At 40.1% G+C, this 20,125-nt stretch overlaps 1 protein-coding gene across 6 annotated transcripts in view; it reads right to left on the bottom strand.

Moving 5' to 3' along the window:
• The window catches only part of LOC134224220 (DNA-binding protein Ewg), a 30,541-nt gene extending 10,707 nt beyond the window's left edge, over nt 1–19,834 (bottom strand). For 2 of the 6 annotated variants that reach the window (XM_062703527.1, XM_062703528.1), the window contains exons 1-8: nt 19,676–19,834; nt 18,094–18,430; nt 3,162–3,587; nt 2,952–3,080; nt 2,514–2,783; nt 2,056–2,184; nt 1,719–1,857; nt 1,520–1,653 (exon numbers count right to left, since the gene is read on the bottom strand). In XM_062703527.1, the coding sequence (XP_062559511.1) occupies nt 1,520–1,653; nt 1,719–1,857; nt 2,056–2,184; nt 2,514–2,783; nt 2,952–3,080; nt 3,162–3,587; nt 18,094–18,387 (1,521 nt within the window). In that variant the 5' untranslated portion in view covers nt 18,388–18,430; nt 19,676–19,834. Of the gene's footprint in view, nt 1–449; nt 1,654–1,718; nt 1,858–2,055; nt 2,185–2,513; nt 2,784–2,951; nt 3,081–3,161; nt 3,588–18,093; nt 18,431–19,594 lie in introns of those variants that run through there. The other 4 variants (XM_062703523.1, XM_062703525.1, XM_062703524.1 and 1 more) reach the window with 4 other exon arrangements.
• Between the last annotated feature and the right edge of the window lie 291 nt (nt 19,835–20,125).

Genomic DNA, 20,125 nt, shown 5'->3' with positions numbered 1-20,125 from the left:
AATCAACAGTAACTTTATGTGAATTTTCCGCAAAAAGTGGAATTATTAGTACGGGTCAAATATGTTCCTTTTTGTGTAAAATGCTTCGTGAAGAATTCAACTATAGGATGTCTCGCCTTTTAAATACGAGATTTTGTGCCTAAGCAATAACGCTAGGCCGACTAGATTGTCATTTTGATTACAAAACTCTTCCGTGCCCAATGCGATTAAATTCTATCTACTTAACTTTCAATTAATGCCTTGTAGCTGAGATAAATTGATTATGTTTGGCACATTCAATTGTACAATTAGTTTGGTATCCACTTTAGATAACAGCTCGAGATTTGGGCGGTCTCAAGCCTTTGAATTTTTTTTAAACAGATGCTCGATTCTATTTTTCATGGTTGTACAAATTTTTAAAAGCTTACGTATAGAGATCTGATTCAAGTTTTTCAGATTTGCATCAGCTATTTAACTAGTAGTCTATTTTTTTATAGAAGTTCTACAAATTTACAAGCAAAGTACTACTTAAAACGCAAACAGCTTCAACTTAAAATATACTTCAAACAAGGCGAACGAACGAAGTTTAAATAAAAATGACGGCGTGCGTTTCAAGTCCGGTAATTTTAGTACGTCCAAGTCAGGGTCGCTGATCGTTTCAAACAGTCGCTGGGGATCCGCAATATCCCCAATGTAAACACGTTCTGCTTTACACGTTAATTCTCCTATAAATACTAAACATAGATATGACTTCTTAATTATCTTCTAAACCGATAGACTATCAGATTCGGGTAATGGTAATCTCTTCCGTCTCGTAGACGCTTTCCTCCTCCGCATCCGCCTCGTCCACAATGTCGTCTTCCGACCTGTCTATCTCCATTTTGATCGAGGCAGGCGAGCTGCTGCCATCATTTTGATCCCGTGACTGCCGAGGCGGTTGCGCGAGGGCTTTGCTTTGGTTCAGCAGCTGCGCCGCCTCCTGTTCTTGCTTAACGAGCTGGATCTGCTTTTCGATCACGGCCGAAAAATGCTCATTGAGCACATCCTTGTTTAGGATGGCTCCGTTCAACTGGATGACGATACTCTGGGGAAGAACAGTGGCTGTCGGGGTGCTGGTGACGGCGGCGGCGGCGGAGGAGGAAGAGTTTTTCTGGCACGGTTCTTCGGACCCATCGGTCACTTCTTTCGGAAGACTAATTTTCACGGTGTTATTATTTTGGGCGCTGTGACTATTATTATTGTTGTTGTTTGCTATCACATTGATTTTTTTACTTTGGCTTGCTAGCAATTGATTAATCTGGTCGATTTGGTTTCGACGGTTCACGTTTATAAGATTTGGTACGCTAGCATTAGGCATGCTTAAATCGCTTCGTGGCCTTTTAACTTGATTTAAATTAAGACTAGTGTTGCTCTGAAGGAGACTGTTGCAAGCTAAGTTACTGACATTTGCACTACTACTATTACTGGTTGAAATGGTCACGTTTTGCGTAGATACAGTCGTCCGGTTATTAAGGCTCATTGTTTGGTTTTGATTATGTACCTGCATCGGCGTTATGCACACCGTTCCGTCTCCGTTGGGCAATTGCTGGATGTTGGCAACCATGGTCTGGTACATCTGCGTCGAAACCGGAACTGTGATCATTCCACTCACCGGGAAACCTGAGTAAGAATACTCTGAAAGGGTAAGCATACATTAGTTTGTTATGCGCCTCAGAAACAAGTGACGTAGCGGAATGTACCTTGGCCATCTTCACCCGTGATGATCAGTTGTCCATCTTGACCTAGCGTTGCTTCCGTCAGGTCCACCGACATGCTTTCACCCTGCCCGTCCGATATGGTTTGGATTGTGTGAACACCTCCGTCGTTTTGCGCTTGTAGCTGGAAAATGAACAACCAATCAAATTACAATGTTTGAAAACTCTATGTGGTTCTGATTATGTAAGAAGGACCTCCGTCAACCTTTGCAACCTAGCGGCTACTGCATTAACCCGAAATTCCCCAAGACCATCCGGGTCGAAAAATAAAAAGAGAATAACAGGCGATCTGTTGTCATCGAACAACTGTTATGATACTCACCGTTGCGATGCCTTGCACTTGTGCCGTCGTTCCGTCTGGAAGTGTGATGATTGGATTGTTGGGATCAACCTGGATTATGGAAACCGTTCCATCGGGATTCTGGATTGTTTGAAGTACTGTGTGCGTGTACTGCAACGATAACGAAGACATACATTTGTAAATGGAAGCGCTTTTATGAAATAACAAAAAAAAAACAAACACACTTAAATAAAATCATCATGCTGAAGAAAATAAGAACAAATTTGAAGCATATAAAAAATTAGAATTGACTTATTAGAAATGAAGATTAACAACTGACAAAGCAAACTGCACAAATAAAGTTCATAAATCACACTCGGAATAAAGAAAAATCTGCAAATGGCGAACCGAAACATCGAAACATAGGGAAAAAAGGTCCTCAACGGAACATCATAAATGACAACATCAATATTTCGGTAGCAAAGGGGATTAGTACGAACATCCACATCGCTTAGCGCCATCGAGTCGAGGCAAACCTGCGCATTCAGGGTCTGCGTGGGCGAGGGTTGCTGCTGAATCTGAATGGTGCCGTCCGAGACCTCCTTGATGATCTGCGTCGTCTGGTGGGGAGCGGTGGTTATGGTTGCCTGTGCCGGCTGGTGCTGGATGACGATCTGCTGACCGCCGGTTGTGCTGCTGCTTGCCAGGGAATGACCCCCTGTGGTGGTGGTCGTAATGACGTTTGTGTTCTGGATTTTGATCTGCTCAACCTGATACCCAGGGTGGATCGCGTAAAAGACACATGGTGGATGGTAGCAATGAATAGAATAGAAGAATCCCATGTTAATCGAGATGTACCGTGAACAGCCCAAAACGTGGACACCGAGGTTAGTAATAGATTAACCGTGATCCCATTAATTTACCCTTTGCTTACTCACATTGGAATTCGCCGTCGCAATGGCATTAGCCTTCTCATCCTCTTCACTAAATGCTGGAAGCAGATCTTCCCTACCGTGATATTTGTAGCAGTTGATGACGATCTTTCGCAGGGCATGTGTCCAGCTTATCTAAGAGATGAAGAAAAAAAAACAAATAGAACCATGACATTTCGGTTTTGAATCAACGAAATTGAATAACGACTAAATTACCTTCTGTTTTTCATCCTCTGTGCGGGCGTCCATTCGAACGTTCGCCCAAGGAAGCTCCTTCGGCCACCAGGCCGGGCGCGTTGAATCCCTTCCCCAGCCTGGTTTGCCCCGTCCGGTGGAGTACTTCAGCATCAGTGGGATGAATGCTCGCAGCTGGGCTTGGGTCATCTTCTCTACCGGTGTCGGAATGCCATCGATGATAAGCGGAGGCAGTTCGAACAGCGACGGATCGTCCTGTACCCGTGGTGGGGCTTGCGCCGCCAGTGCCTCGTCCAGTTTGTCCATCACGTTCGGGCGAAGGTTTTTCAGTACGTCCTCCAGGGGCTTTGCACCGAACACTTTGAAAATGTTGTTCGGCTTGCCGGGGGTGGCCACGAGGACAACGGCCTGCTGACCGACTCGGGTTGCGTATTCGAAGATAGTTTGCTGGAATAAAATAGTAGTGTTCTCAATTGTGTAAGGAATTATGACCCCTTCTGATGAGGGAAAAGCCCATATGGCATAATGCCGTTTGGCATAACGAGTTAAATGTCTAAGGGCCATTTGGCATAATGTGCTGGGTACCTCGAGGCCATTTGGCATAATTTTTGAAACGATGTGTAGAATACAGTGGGCCGCAAAAAAAGAACAAAAACTAGTTTGTGCGGAGTATTTGGAGCGAAATTGCTTAAATCAAGTAGAGTATGTGCATAAAATAAACGATTTTTGATTGCAAGTTGAGAAGAAAAAATAACTGGACTAAGGAAGAGAAGAAAAGTGAGGTTAGCGTCACGATGAACGCGGAAGAAGATCCACCAGATGGGACGGAAATACGTCCAGTAGAATTGATTGGGCGCAGGAAACTTCGAGCTGAGGAACGATGAAGATGGAACGAAAAAAAATCAACAAATTTGGACTTGGATCAACACTGCGCAGTAACGACACCTACTACAAACGTCACACCGTCGATATGAAGTACGCGAGTAGACAGAAAATACTAGTATTTCTGAACAGCTATGTCAAAAGACGAGTTTGTATAATCCCATTTAATTCCACCACTTAATTGTATCTTGACAGATACGTATTTCGACCTCAACAGTAAGGTCGCCTTCAGTGTCTCGTACTTGACTCGACTTAGTCGAGTGGAATTGGAATGTGGAATTAAATGGGATTGTACAAACTCGTCTTATGGCATGTGAAGACATTCCACTAAAAAGCTCAAAATAATTTTCTTAACAGCTATGTCAAGGCAAACCAGATGGTGAAACATATAAACGAATCGACCAAGATCTACAGGGCGTATGTTCCGTAACACCTAGTGTTTATCACAAGCATCCTAGCAAGAATTCCATTGGAGATTCCGATCGAGCAAATCACAGACGACTTAGAATGCGAAATGCCAATCGTCGCCGTTCGGCGGCTTTCCAGATTCAAGGACGGATGTATTTGAAAGGACTCGAGTTCACTATTCTGACTGACCACTTAAGTCCTTTCAAAAACATCTGGAAACGCTCGGTGGTGGCCCAAACAACAGCCAGTGCTTTCTTATCTAGTGTAGGCTGTAGAGTACCTTTGTTCGGTTTTGGTTAAGCTTTTACTGGCAAAACTGATAAGGCTCAATTCGCCACGAATTCGCTGGATCTCCAAAACACCCATCGATGATTGCTTCAGAGGCGCCTCGTCTATACGTTCTACCTGTTCATGGAACAGGTAACCATTTTTAGTTTAGAAGTAGGAAATTAATTTCTTGGCAATTAATTATTAGGACAAACAATTTACTCAGTAAAATTATTTAAACAAAGTTTCACGTAATATTTCCAATGACGGTTTAACATCTAATGAAACAAAATATTGCGTAGGCAGAAGTCAACGCCACATACTTGGCGTACAGTCAAATTGCAGCTAAATATGTGTTTCTCCGGCACACCACACCAGATCACAAAGAAAGCTTTTCCCAGTTGTACGATTTATAATGAAGAACCAACAGCAGCGCTCCCAGAAGTCAAATTTAATGTTTTGCGCCATGACAAATGGTTTGAAATGATTTCCTTCTTGGTATACTCACTCGTTCTCCGCGCCCAGAGAACCAGCGTGAGCGTTGCCAGCTTTCTCCGTTTCTTCGCATCATCCTCTTTCGCATGCGAAGCAAGCACGTTTAGATGCAAGATCTGCTATGCAGCGCAGGAGTCCAACCCGTTCGACGCGCTGCGAGAACAATCTACGACGCGACGTACTTTCGGTTAGACTCGGTCGAAGTGTCGGGCTGTGCTTCACCGAAAGGCGCGCGCACGCTTTCGTTCTCATATTCCGTGTATAGTCGAAAATCGAAAATTTGTTTTCAATAAAATGAAATATCTGCAGTTATCAGACGTCGCAACTCATTTCTGATTAGTGCGGATGATAGTACATCCATGCGTGCATGATGCGCACTACTAATGAAATATTTCAAATTGTCGCGACTCGCGTCGCAGCGCGAGTGCTCAATCGCGCGGTCCGGTTTGGTGCCGGCCCGACAATATCATACTTCGATGATTGGGAACAGTTTGTTTTTCTTTTTTCTCCTGATGAATATGCATCAAAAACAATATTAAATTAATGTTTGATTTTTCAAAAGAGACATCAAATAATGCTTTTTTCACGAATACTCAGAATCAATAAATATAGTATTATCAATAAGAAAACTAAATTCACTAAATTTGAAAAATTAAATAACTGGAAAACATTCTAAAGGTCTGTCTCATTTGGAGAAATAAACTTAAAAGTGACAGTTCGAAAATTAGCAAATAACCCAATCATAAGAATGGCTGGTGCTACCCAGCAATTCCAATAAGACATCGATGAAAAATAATTCGATATCTGTCAAAAGTAATCTTGCTCTGCGAGCAGGGTTATTCGGTGATTATTGAAATGTCACTTTTAAGGGTCTGTCTCAATTGGACAATTAAACTGAAATTAAACTTAAAAGTGACATTTCAATAATTACCAAATAACCCTGCTCGCAGAGCAGGATTACTTTTGACAGATATCGAATCATTTTCCATCGATGTCCTATTGGAATTGCTGGGTAGCACCAGCCATTCTTATAACGGGGTGATTTTTTTAATTTTCGAACTGTCACTTTTAAGTTTAATTCTCCAAATGAGACAGACCCTAAGTTTAATTTCAGTTTAATTCTCCAAATGAGACAGACCCTAAATGTGACTCATTGGTCGTCACAATCTGGGGTCGCATCAAACAATTATACTAATAATGGTAAATAACATTTCTTTCATAGCAACAAAATATGTAAGAGTTTAAATATTAGCGGCGATAAGTCCTGTAAAATTCGAATGGCGGAAAAGCCGATTTGAAAGATCTCTTAAATTTCGGACGACTTGCGAGAGTTTAAAATTTTATGTGTTGAGTTGTACAAGAAAAGATTGTAATATTAGATTAAACGCACAACTTTCATTCGAAACCACTCAGCTCGATACATTTTTTTAGCAGGGTGATAGAACAGGTGTACCAAAAGTCCACGAGACGCCCCTGGATTGCTTGCTCCTTTTTTTGAATCTACCACGTAGATTTTGTGATGAACAGTTTTCGTATTCGTCGAAATATCAGCCTTTATCACTTTATTCACCATCAACGAACCATCTCCATAAACACGCAGCACTTTACTTGATTTCTGCACACTGCTAACTTTACATCCTCTCTTTCTCAGGTCTCTTCACGTCTTGCAACTGATTACGTTCACGTGAGCTCCGTTACCATATCATGATCAGTGCCAGTTGACATATTTGCTGGATATCACTTCCGCCTTTCTTCTTCCTCCGTGTCGCAATCTTCTGATTCTGATTCACAGCTTCTACGTCAACTTGAAGCGCCCACTTTCCCTTTCGAGGCTTACTTTTCTTGACGGACTTCGTTTTACACATCTTTATAAAGTGTCCGACAAGCTTACATTCGTCATTCTTTACCGTAAGCCGGGCAGTTCTTGTCATTTGCATAGTGACCTCTTTGGCCACACCGGGAGCACACTTCTTTTTTCTTGTATTGCTTCACTTCGTTAACCAATTTACTAGCACATTAATAGAATGTGGCCAGCATCCATTTCTATGTGCTAGTTTGAAAAACCGAACTATTACACAATTCCTACCGACTACGTCATGTCGTATCCCAACCGAATTGGTTGGACGAATCCGCCATTGAATAGCGGTGCGACATTCCGTCTCTAAAATCGTCAATAAACTGACGGTTCGAGTCACCTCAGACTCAGTCTCAATCTCGCATGCTACGATTTCACCAACACTCACTCGCCCACATCAGCATCGATGCGCTGGTATATTGAAGCATTATGCCGCTAATTAATCATCATTCAACATTAACTCCGGATACTACACTATCCTGATCACTTTCTGTATACTCTCGATTTCTTTGCACTGTTTCTAGAATTCTAGCTTCTTCGATGATGACGTCCACTGTCATTAGTTTCTTTTTAAGAATAACTTCTCGTAGCTCGCCCATCCGACAGTGGTCGAAAATCTGCTCGGTGATCCTCATGTCCAACGCAGCGCCATAATCACAGAGGCGATCTTGTTCTTTCAGCCTGCTTACAAATTTATCTGCATGTTCTTGCACTCTTCGTATAGGGCTGATGATTTTAAATGTATGCACATGTTCCAGATATTGTTTTTCGATGTACGTTAGTCTTCCTTCGTCCCCCTCGTATTCTTCGATGTCTAACAGTTGTTCGTGAATCGGGCTTCGGTACGCCACAATCTTGGCGATCTCTCTGCACGCTATATATTCCCTTCTAATGTTCCATGGCTCTTGACTTGCTACAGCTAATAAAGAGTTCAGTGGTGTAGTTTTACTACACCCAGTTACTCTACGCAGGCACGAGTTGATGAGAGTTTGTATCGTCTTTTTGTTCGTCACAGATGCGTTATTGATCACGGATGATCCATATCCAATACAGCTTCTGACCAGTGCATTGTAGACTAAATTCATCGTCTGTGGATGGCCGCCGCTTCGTATACTACTAATAGCTTCCAGCATTTTTAGCCGTTCTTGAATCTTTTGTTTGACAGTCCGTATGTGTCCACCAAATCCTAGGAATCTATCGATTTGTAGTCCGAGATATCTGTGACCATCTCTATCTCTACGTTGTTGATTCTAACGTTTATCGTATTGTTTCCTCCGTGGAATAAGACTACCTTGGTCCGGATTGATGTCCAAATTCAGATCGTGTGCTTTTCGTGCAAACTGGTTTAATTGGTGTTGCATCTTTTGGTTTACCATCTCAACGGATTTCGCTCTGACCATCAGGGCGAAAATATCAGCGAATTGCACCAATATTACATCTGATTCGTCAACCGCTTTGTCGTAGCTTATGTAGCTTTGTCGTGTATATGTTGAACAGAGATGGAGACATATAACGTCGCCCTGTGGAAGCCCGTTGCTAACTATCATCTTTAAAACTTTTTCACCAACTTTCATCTCCACTCTCCTGTTTTTCAAGAATGATGAAACCCAGATAAATAGTTCAGGCGGAAACATCATCTCTTGCATGATTTCTTCTAGACGATCGGTTCTCATTGCGTTATATGCGTTATTTAAGTCCAAAAATGTCACAGCCGTGATGAAACCTTCTCTTTTATGTTGCTTGATTGCGTTGACTACGTAATTAACACAGGAGAGACTACGTAATTAACAGGAGATTAACAAAGGAGAGCCTTGGCAATATGTTTCTGTCAGCCAGATGTTGTATTTTCTCTAATACAGCTGTATTTGTGATCTTGGTTATAGTAGGGATCAGTGCTATCGGCCTTTTTCCTTGTACTGTTCCTTGGTCTTGGTATAGCAACGGTTTTTACTTTCTTCAGTTGATGTGTTAGTGTGCCTGATATAAACATTTGAATTATTTGTTCTAGGAAGACTTCTCTTACTTAAGGTACACCGGGGTAAGTTGAAATGCGGGGTAAGTTGAAACGGAAGTTGTAATTTAGATGGGAAATGACTGAGTGCTCTGATTATTTTTTTTCAACAAACTACTCCCCTAGACGCATCTTCTGAATGCCATGCCCGGAAGATTGCAGCTTTCAAAACCAATTCCTGCTATTTTTTATTTTTCGCCATTTGCAAAATTCAAACCAAATATTTGACGTGCCAATGAAACAGGTCTCAAACGATGTTTGGAAGAGTTTTTTCATAAAATTTTCACGGTAGATAATCATTCAATGTTGAATAAGCATAATGAATATGAAAAATTGATGAAAGACCCGTTTTGATTTTTGTATTTTGGTTGTTTGATATTTCTCCGCATGTTTAACTCATCGGGGCAAATAGAAATACGTGGTGCAGGGCAAATTGAAACAACGATTCAAAACGTCACCCTAGAAATTAAAAGTAATATTTTTTTTCCAGATGAAGGACCATGATGAAGGTCCGTAAATACATACATTCGGAAAACATAAATTTATAAATACATGCAAACTTCTGGAAATAACTGTAATAAATTTCCGCTCTTTTCGTCATGAATGCAACCCTCCTACAATCTCCACTAGAATGAAAAGGGGTCCTGTTTAAAATGCAGTTTTGAGATTCTTAATCTACTGGGCACTGACTATCAGAAAAATAAAACATAGAGTATGTAAACATTTCGTTAACTCCACCTTTCGCTTTCCCAGCTGCCTATTTCTCCAATCGAAGAGTTTATGAGAGATCTGCTGATTGATTAATTAATGTGCATTTATGAAGAAGCCACAACCGAAGTAATCAAGTGCAGAATATACAAGTGAACCAAATAATGAACCATCCTGAATAGTAATCCGAGTGGTCACCAGTAGTAGGAAATCAATTTGATAAATTTTCAGCAAAGTGCGTTCTCCAGAATTTGATCTCTGAAAATTCTTGTGACTTTGTTGTACATTGCCCTTATTCGCATATGAGTCCCATGTCATTTTCTCCGCCTTGAGTAATTTGTCGTTGAATTTTTCAAACTTGTTTTACATGTAGAAATAAAAAAACTAATACATTTAAAAAAATGCTATCTTTCCAAAAATTTTACATAATATTTTTTATTTGTATATATTGCTGTGGACAATTAAATGGACCATACTTAAGTTTATTTTTTGTGTAAATTGAGTATCAAAATCTGGAATGCAATTTTTATGCGAGTAAATATCAAGACGAGACAACAAAAGTGGGATTTGTTTTCAAATTTCTAGAACAAAGCCTACTATTTTATCAGTTTTTCTTAAACAGGAGACAATCTTAAGCTAATTTCTGAAAGAAAATCAAAATCGTCAAAAACTTACATGGGACTCTTATGTGAATACTGGCAGTAAGGCTTGTTCGCGACAAAATCTGGACACATAACTTTAAGAATCAACATAAACTGCTGTTGGTTTAATTCGGTACGTTTTTCACTTCAAATGGCTTCATTCCTTATCGATTCTTCGATGTATGCACGAAACTTGGTGACATTTGAATTTTCTAAGAAATAATACGTGCCGAATGATCTGGCATCCTCAGTAGAATTTGTTTCGAGCTCGTATCCTTCTGGTGGCTCATAAAATCCGTTTTTGTTCCAATCTCTGACGTTTTAGATATTGTCGAACAAGCATCGACAAATTTTAAAACGCTTTGAGCAGTGTTCACATGAAAACAAAATGTTTTTAGTCATTTTCTGGATCGAGAGACCCGAATTTCAATTGCGACTGCACACAATTCTTTCCGAACCTGCAATTCCTTCGACGCCATTATTCACTACGTACTTGTACCACTCATAAGAAATATATTTTCAGAAAGTACAGACATAGATTCATCAATCTACGAAATATTTCACTCGTTGATGAGCTATTTCAAAAGTTAGACGTGTTTAAAGGTGTCCAGATTTTGTCGCGTACAAGCCTTATTATAGTCACCTTTACAACCTTGTGCTTTTTGAGTCTTATTGAGTACTAACATTTTGTTAATAATACGGCAAAATTAGCTTATGTCTGTATATAATGCAGTGTTTCAACTTGCCCCGATACGCGGGGCAAGTTGAAACGATGCATATAAAAAAATAATTCAAATATACAAAATATTTATAAAAAAGTTAGTTAAGGTTGCTTATTTTTTATGCATAATCTTTGGCCTGAACTAGCAAACACCGCAAACGGAATAAAAAAATATCAAAGGGTGATTTTTTTACAGCACTTCGAATTTCAATTTTGAAAAAACCGTTTCAACTTGCCCCGGTGTACCTTACAGTTTTATTTGCTTAAGCATACCATAAGTAATCATGTCCCCAGATGGTGCTGATTTCGCGTTTTGACCCTTCCTTCGGAAGTGTCTATAATTTCACTTTGTATGCGTTACGCAGGTGTGTTACGTATTAATCCATCAAGAAATCTCGTGAATTATTAAATAAAATGTATGGTATTTGAAACAAATTCACTTTGACATTGAAAATATAATTATAACAAATGATATGATATGGAATTATGCCTATTTTACTGATTTGTTTCAAAGAAACAAATGATTTTAATTGAGGAACATATAGAAGCATGTACAAAAAAATCTTCTCAGAAAAGCAAAAACGTAAAAATTGAAAGGGATTTCAAAAATTTCTTCAGTGGAAGCTAGATAGCAAATGTGAGCATGTTTTGAGACACTAATAGATCACTTGTATGCATGTATGTGTGCGTATGTGTGCAAATTCTGAAATTTACTACCAGAAAAATCTAGCTCATTTTTAAGGTATTGAACAAGTTTAGTTTTATCAAATTAGACATCCATAAGGCGAAATATATGTTATTATTGAACGCTATTGAGTTTCGTTCAGATCATTGACTGATTTAGTTAGTTCTGGATTAATTAATATCAATGGCTCTGGAAATTACGAGTACATTATATGCAACTAGCGTTACGATAATTACTAACCATGTCAAAATAGTTATTCAATCCGACGAGCGCCTTATAGATAGGCAGCATGAAGTACAGTACGTTATCATTCGTTGAGTATTCACTCAACCCATGACATCCGCCTTTGGGTAGGCAATTATTTTGTTACCTTCATGGTAAATCGCCGTGGGAAGCTGAGTAGTTTTATCTCGTTTTAAATGCTGGAGTCTGGAAAAAAAATCCTTACAATTAAGGAAGGGTCAAAATCTCACTGTAGGTGGATTAATCTGGGTTTTTGTTGCTAATATAATGTTCCATTTATCATTATTACCAAGTTCATCGACTTAACCGATATTGCAGCCACTTGCGTTTTGTTTAACAAAACGGGAAGTGCTATTTTGCTAAAGCTTTGTTCGTTGCGTAAAAGGATAGCAGTTCCTCCATATCAATCATCCCTAGAACATGGAATTAAATGAGTTCCTGCGTTGTGATATTTTTTCAGTGCCTTCTAGTGCTGGATTAGTCCATATGGACCATAGACATATGTCTCTGATTCGCGATTGAAGGTTGCATGAAGAAGAAGAAGTCGAAGGATGATATTTGAAAAAGTTGCACGGGGAAACATACGGAAATTTTTTTAAAACTCTTCACAAAAATTGTAGAAGCAATTTAATTAAAAACGGAAAGCACGGGGTTGGACTTTTCTTATACTGTGTAACAAGTGTGATATCACAAAATAAAATTCAAAATCGAAAAATTGCGTTTATTATGCAGTGGAAGGAAAGTCCAACCCCGTACTGCTAATCATTTTTAATATAATTGCTCCTACAATTTTTGAGAAGAGTTTAAAAAAAATTCTCGTATGTTTCCCCGTGCCACTTTTTTTCAAATATCCTGCGACTTCTTCTTCCTCATGCAACCTTTATTCGCGAATCAGAGACATGGACTAATCCAGCACTAGAAGGCACAGAAAAATATCACATCGCAGGAACTCATTTAATTCCATGTTCTAGGGATGATTGATATGGAGGAACTGCTATCCTTTTACGCAATGAACAAAGCTTTAGCAAAATAGCACTTCCCGTTTTGTTAAACAAAACGCAAGTGGCTGCAATATCGGTTAAGTCGATGAACTTGGTAATTTTCTCTGTGTTTGTGAGCCCATCAATCAGTCAGTACAGCAGACTTCAAGGAGGATCTTCAAATCCTGTTCGATAAGTTCCGGCAGTATGATAACGCCATCGTCGGAGGATATTTTAACGCGCATCACGGAGACTGGGGAGATAAAACGGATGTAGCCCTTCAGCTATAGACTTGATCATGTGTTCTACAAGCATTCTCCCGAATGTTCGGTTGCGGACATTAACATATGACATTGGCAGTCATCATATAGCGATTAAAATGATCATCTGCAACGGGAAAAGCGATCGGACAAAGTACTGCTACGACAACAAGCGAATCAGGGCCACAATAGCATCGTTGGAACCATTGAAAATATGCAACCTAAGCATTCTGACATCTGCAGTGAAGAATATACAGAAATGCAACTAGAGATGTCGTAAAATCCCGATTAATCGATTAGTTACTTATCGATTACTCTTGATTCTTGTCGATTATTGAATCGATTAATCATTGTATAGTAATCGATTCAAAATTAATCGATTATCACAACGATGAATCGATTAATCAAAATAATCAATTAATTTTCGACATCCTTATGATGTCGTAAAATTCTGATTAATCGATTAGTAACTAATCGATTACTCACGATTCATCTCGATTATTGAATCGATTAATCGTTGGGTAATAATCGATTCAAAATTAATCGATTATCACAACGATGAATCGATGAATCGAAGTAATCGATTAATTTGCGATATATCTAAATGCAACAGAAGAAAAGATTCCAAAACACCCAAGTTTTGGTGGACTGATACCGTGAACTAGGCATGTCGAGTAATATTTAACAAGGGGATCAGTACAAAAGGCCGAATCACAAAAGGCCGAACCACAGAAGGCCGAATCACAAAAGGCCGAAAATGTTCTAGCATACCACAAAAGGCCGAAAACCCAGAAGGCCGAACCACGAAAGGCCGAATGATACAAAAGGCCGAATCATTACAAAAGTTTCAAACTTTCAATTAGGAGAACTTGGAATATTCACAAATTTACATTTACTTTTATTATGCTGGCCCATTAAGAAAAACTTGTCCACGTGTTTTGCAACTACTAGCAGCGATATAATCAATCTTATTCAGTTGAGGTATTTAACGTCAGTTCAACGTCGAAGCTCAATCTTTCAATTGAAAGAAGTTGTATGACGGTGTTTACAGAGTCAATTTGATTCCTTATATATTGCATAATAGATCAATCTTCATTGCAGTAATGAAAGCATGAACATACGTATAAATATTATCACTTTAAAGTAACGGAGTAATCCAAGAGCTCTCTTTTTTCTTCCTTTGCTGACGTAGTAATCATTATCAGTAGTATTGGGAAAAGTTAAATTCCCAAATCTAATGCAAGAGCCCGAGTTAAATTCCACCGGATTCATGGCTCACAGAATCGAATTGCCGATTTGCATCAATGTAGGAGTTGTGCGCTTCATGATGCATGGTTGTGCATTGTGCTAATTATGCGCACTACTCATGATCTAATTGCGACATCAGAAGCTAAACAAAATAGACTTTTCAAATTATTATGCTTTTGACCAAAAGCTGTATAACTTGCGGTAACGCGATGTTCCTCAATGCATATCATTTTCTCCCAATTTAAGAGAAACTTACTACACAAGACTTCACTGAGAAATCATAAAATAATTCAAATATTCTAAATTATATTAAGTATTTGAATAAAAAAAGTCTGAATAAAATCGGCAGACCAACAAAGTGGACCAACAAGTTGGCCTTTTGTGATTCGGCCTTATGTGATTTCGGCCTTTTTTGCATTCGGCCTTTTGTAATTCGGCCATTCGTGATTCGGCCTTTTGTGATTCGGCTTTTCGTAGTAGACCCCACAGCACATGTTTCGAAATGGACAAATATGAAATTTGCGAAAAAGAATCCACATGTGATGATTGGGCAAATCAAGCATCCAAAAGATATTCAATTTGCAAAAAAGAGCTAACCGCGGTGGAGGTTGGTACTTGGATTCAGATGGCTTTTCCGCAAACGGGACGTCTCGCCTCGGTAACAGTGACTTTCATTCACTGCCCGAGCCATCCCCAGAAAGGATGTACGGCAAATACGGACGCTTCGATAATTTAATTATTCCCAAATGGCCCATGGTCGCATACTTCAACACCTTTCAAACCATTTTCACACTTGTCGCAGCCTAGCGATAACTTTCGGATTCCGTTTCTTTCCCATCTGCTTTCGCACACACGCTGCTCCCTTCCTCTATACGAGCAGCATCGATATGCCAATAAAATTAAAAATAAATGACTACTTTTTAAAAACGCATTTGTCAAGAATAAAGCAAATTAATTCATTATTTCAAGACAAAATTTTCAACACGACTTATCTGCTTTTGTAAACAAAAATTCAAACGACGAGTCGACGAATCTGATAGCTCTCCCATGCAAACCAAAACAACCAATAGGTAGGTGAAGGTTTCCGCTTCCTGTTGATGGTGTTAGTTTGCGTGGGAAAGCTATCAGATTCGTCAAAACGTCGTTTGAATCATTGTTTACAAAAGCAGATAAGTCGTTTTGAAAATTTTGTCTTGATTTCTTTATTTGTATCATGAATTTACCCGGAATTAGGCGAAAGAGTAAATTATCCTTGAAAACCCGCATGTGCCCAGAATAAGGATATAAGACAATTGACAGTTGTAAAGCAAATGGCCTTAAAATCATTGTTTTTATGCCAAATGGAGCCTGGCAATTCATCTCGGCATTTGGGTTAGAGCCCTATGGAAGGAAAGTGGTTACCTCCAATACAGTTTTGAATAAAAAATCTTCCAGATAATGTACATATTCACATTTGAGTTTTCAGAACATTGTAAATTAATGTCCAATACCCGGAAAATAGGCCAATAACTTTGATTGAACTCATCTCTTTATGGAACGTACACACGGTCAAGCAGTTTGACCAACATTGACTCCACCTCTCGTTTATTCCAACATCCATCAAGTTTTACCAACAGCGGCACGAACAATCAATTTATTCGACCAACAATATCACACACGAACGACCGAAGTGCCAACTTGAGCACCAACCATCAAAAAATATATGGGGGTTTGTGCAACTTCAATACAAATGTTCAAACATGTTCGGCGAACCTTGACTCCACCCCCGACAACTGAAACCAAAATCAAAACGTTTTAATTTTTTCCAACCGAGCTGCCAACTGTCAAATGGTTGTTCGAACAACTTCACACACGTTCCAACAAAGCAGCAACCGAAGCGTTTTCTTGGGGGTGGAGTCAATGTTCGTCAAACTGCTTGACTGGTGTGTACGTTGCATTATACCAAATGGCCTTAAGCTACCTGAAGTAGTTTTGTATGATACGATGCCAACTTTGTACAATGTCGCGTAAAACACTGATTTTTTTGGGTGTATGTGTTCAAAATATAACCCCCAATGCTCGGGAGTTAGAAGGTGATAGCTTTACTGCAGCTCCAACCCATTTTAGACTGCCTGGTAACTCACGTCCAGTCCGAGGTCACTTTCGCTTGCAATAAGCCCCGCTTGTTTATGCTACCATTATCAATTGGATAAAGGATCCATAAATAAACTTCGGGATTATTAAATCCAGCGCGCATTTAGTTTTGGAATCATAGTACAGTCGATATCGAAGGGACCATCGACTCATGGAAATATCGAGTTGAGGAATAGAAAATCCTTAGAAAGCTCTTTGGAAGGACCATCACAATAAACAAGAAAATATTTTTTTAAATGGAATAAATTTGATATCGAGTCAAAGAACATCGACTCATTGAGGTTTGACTGGAAATCATACTGAAATAATTTCACCGAATTGATCTTATTCCGGATGAATGATCTGAGGCAGCGATGATCATCCCTAGTTTCTTTGGAACAAATCACTAGATTCTTCCAGAATCGAATCTAACAAGAAGATGCGAAATTAAATTATGTTAAACGAAATTAACAAGAAGATGCAATTAACACAGAAGGAAAATACAAAAAGGGCACCCTGATAAAGCCGCACATTTTTTAATCAAAACACATCTCCGTATACAATTTGTAAAAGCCATTACGCGCACTCCGTAGTTTGTAACACTTGAATAAAAGAACTTGAAATCACTAAAACATTTTTTTCTCTTTGAAAATTTAAAATATTCTAACCTGATTCTTAATTTTGCGTAAATGAAGAAAAACGTGACAGCAGTTTCAAAAGCAGCCATCTGCGCGCATGGCTTGCTGCGATCTCCCGGATACTGGAATTTTTTGAGCTACCAAAATCAGGAACATTTTGCAATAGCTTTCGACGAAATATAAAAACTTTTTTTTGGACAAGGTTATCTGACTTTTTACCTTATTGCGGGCTAATGTGTGCTATCGAAGAAGGAATCATAATGATTTCGCTTACTCTGAAAAATGCAGGCTTTTGAAGAAGTTATTTACTGTTGTTATGCCAAATTGCTCATTGTCCTTGATATTTCGTCCAATGATTATGCCAATGGGCCTTAACATACCCAGCCAGTGGCGTAGCCACGGGGGTGGTTTTGGGTATAAAACCCCCCCCAAAGACAAAATTTTTGGAAGAAATTTTTTTTTTCAAAAAAAAAATTGTTCAGAAAACCCCCCCCAGACCAATTTTCTGGCTACGCCACTGTACCCAGCACATTATGTCAAATGGTCCTTGAGTATGCAACTCGTTATGCAGAATGACATTTTGCCCTTTCACTTTGGGTCATTCAACCTCTCGGATTTTATTGTCTCCGGCATGTCACCCAACGATGACAAAAAATAAACTTATTTTGAAACTAAGATAGTCGTTAAAAAACTTCATTATAAAAGCGTAAGCTGCACTAATATAGGGGCTACGCACTCCAGGTTACAGTAGTTACCATGTATAACAGCAATAGCAAATCTGTTCAGCCATTCCACTTACCCTCAACTTCCTTAGCAACCGGTTCTGCTGCCGTTTCCGGATGGAGGGATTCGTCTCGAACGAATGCGGCCGCTTTTTCTTCTTGGACGATGTGATGGCGGCAGCCGCGGCAACGCCTACTACGCCGGCCGCGACCAGCTGTGCGGTAACTTCATTCTCCATGGCCACGTTGATTAGATTTGTCCCGTCGTCGTACGCGCTGCCCGGACTGCTCGGATTATCATCGTCGTCATCGTCGGACGCCCCGGTTATGTTGTCGTCCTCGATCAGGTCCATCTCCTCGACCGCGTCCATGATGCTGATAGTGTCCGCCAGCGTGCCGAGTGTGTGTTAACGACTGCAATGCGAAAGAAGATATGAACGACTGGAAATTGTTCCCGTTTACGAACGCGTCAAGTGAATCACTCGGACAGATTAGAAGTGCGCAGCTCATTCACCCCTGTAGAATAGGGAAAAAGGATACACGCGTACGAAACAACGAAAAATAAGGGGGAGATTTGCATTGTACCGTGCTTACAGTGCTTGCCACTGATGTGGCAACAAGCGACGATGTTCCATTTAAACACCCCCTCTGAAGCAGCATTGCAAGTTTATGCTTTATGTTTTGCTCCGCTTCGTGAGTTAAATCCATGCTGAAGCGAGCATGGTGAGAGCAAGTGCCGTGGTAGCCGTAGCTCTTTAAACTCCATATCGTTGCTACCGCCGTCGTCATCGACGTCGCTCTCCGATGCCCACCCATCGTCGAGCTGCCGCTTGCTGTGTTTACAATCACCACACACGTTCGTTCCTTGCTTGCTATACTCGTTTCTATGTAGTAGGCTTGTGTAGAAACAAAGCACGCGGCGACCCCTTTTTTACGTTCGTTTTTATCAAACAAGGATATCCCATGGTTCCTGTGCAATCAGATTGGCATTAATGAAGTTTGTACCCCATTCATGTTTTTGAGTTTTGGGAAACCTGATTTCGATTCGATACATTTTCTTCACGTCGATGGTTTTCACCAACACACATGCACGATTGGGGCTGTCACCTTTGGTGTTGTTCTGAACATTTCAGAAAAATGGAAAATGTTCCGATTCGATAGGTTCCACCATTTATTCGAGCCTACTGAGACTCTAACTCAATAGAACACATCCGTTCACTAAATGCGGCAATAATGCCAATGTAGCCAGCCCCACTTTTGACGACACGGACTGCACTCGGATTTTTGGGAACAGCTTGGACTCATCGGAGACGGCAATGGCCCCCATCTTGACGAAAAAATTTTCACGCTGCCCATTTGTGGCCAAAGGACTTCTTCGGGATCGAATCCCAGTGCCGCGGCACCAAAACAAACCATTGTTTACGAAAATGTGGCCCGCGTTCTGCACAATTTCACGGAGTCGAAGCGCGGCTTCGAGAGCGATTGAGCGCATAGCAGGAAAAATTCTGAGTTTGCCCTTTTCTTACAAAACACAACATTATTGCTGAGCAAGCCCAGTTAAATTTTCGCGTTACGCACCTGCGTGAAGTTTACAAAAATAGATACGATCCGCCCGTGATGCACGATGTCAACAATTCACCGATAATTGCTAGTACTCACCGTTTATTGCACAAATTCACTGTAAATTATGCTCTAAACTGCAAAGACGAAAAATTTTCACCTCACTTGCACTCTTTGCGATGGCCGACGCCAGTATCGATTTTTCCAAGGCCCGTTCTAGCGACAGCGAGTGAGGTTCGAAAGTGTTTGTTGCCGCGGGTGGGCGAATGTGGAGGGGTGTGAAACCACTATGACGTCAAAGTAGGCTGTTTTGTGCAAATGTATTCTATTCGTGTTTTTTGGGGCATGTCTGTTAGACAAATTTAGTCCTGATTAGCATTAGATTGCATTTTAATTGATCGGATTCGAATCCAACAGCGTTTTTATCGATATTTGACCGAATAAAAATTATAATTCGAATGACGTCAGAGAATATTTTACTACTACATATCCTCATTGTTGTCAAGTGTTCATTGCTGTCAAACTGCGCAGGGGTGCGTTCGCCGATGT

This window comes from Armigeres subalbatus, chromosome 3 (genome assembly GCF_024139115.2).
Source record: "Armigeres subalbatus isolate Guangzhou_Male chromosome 3, GZ_Asu_2, whole genome shotgun sequence".
NCBI classification, from domain to species: domain Eukaryota; kingdom Metazoa; phylum Arthropoda; class Insecta; order Diptera; family Culicidae; genus Armigeres; species Armigeres subalbatus.
Note: the sequence above shows the minus strand (reverse complement) of the source record. Positions and strands in the feature narration are given on the sequence as shown.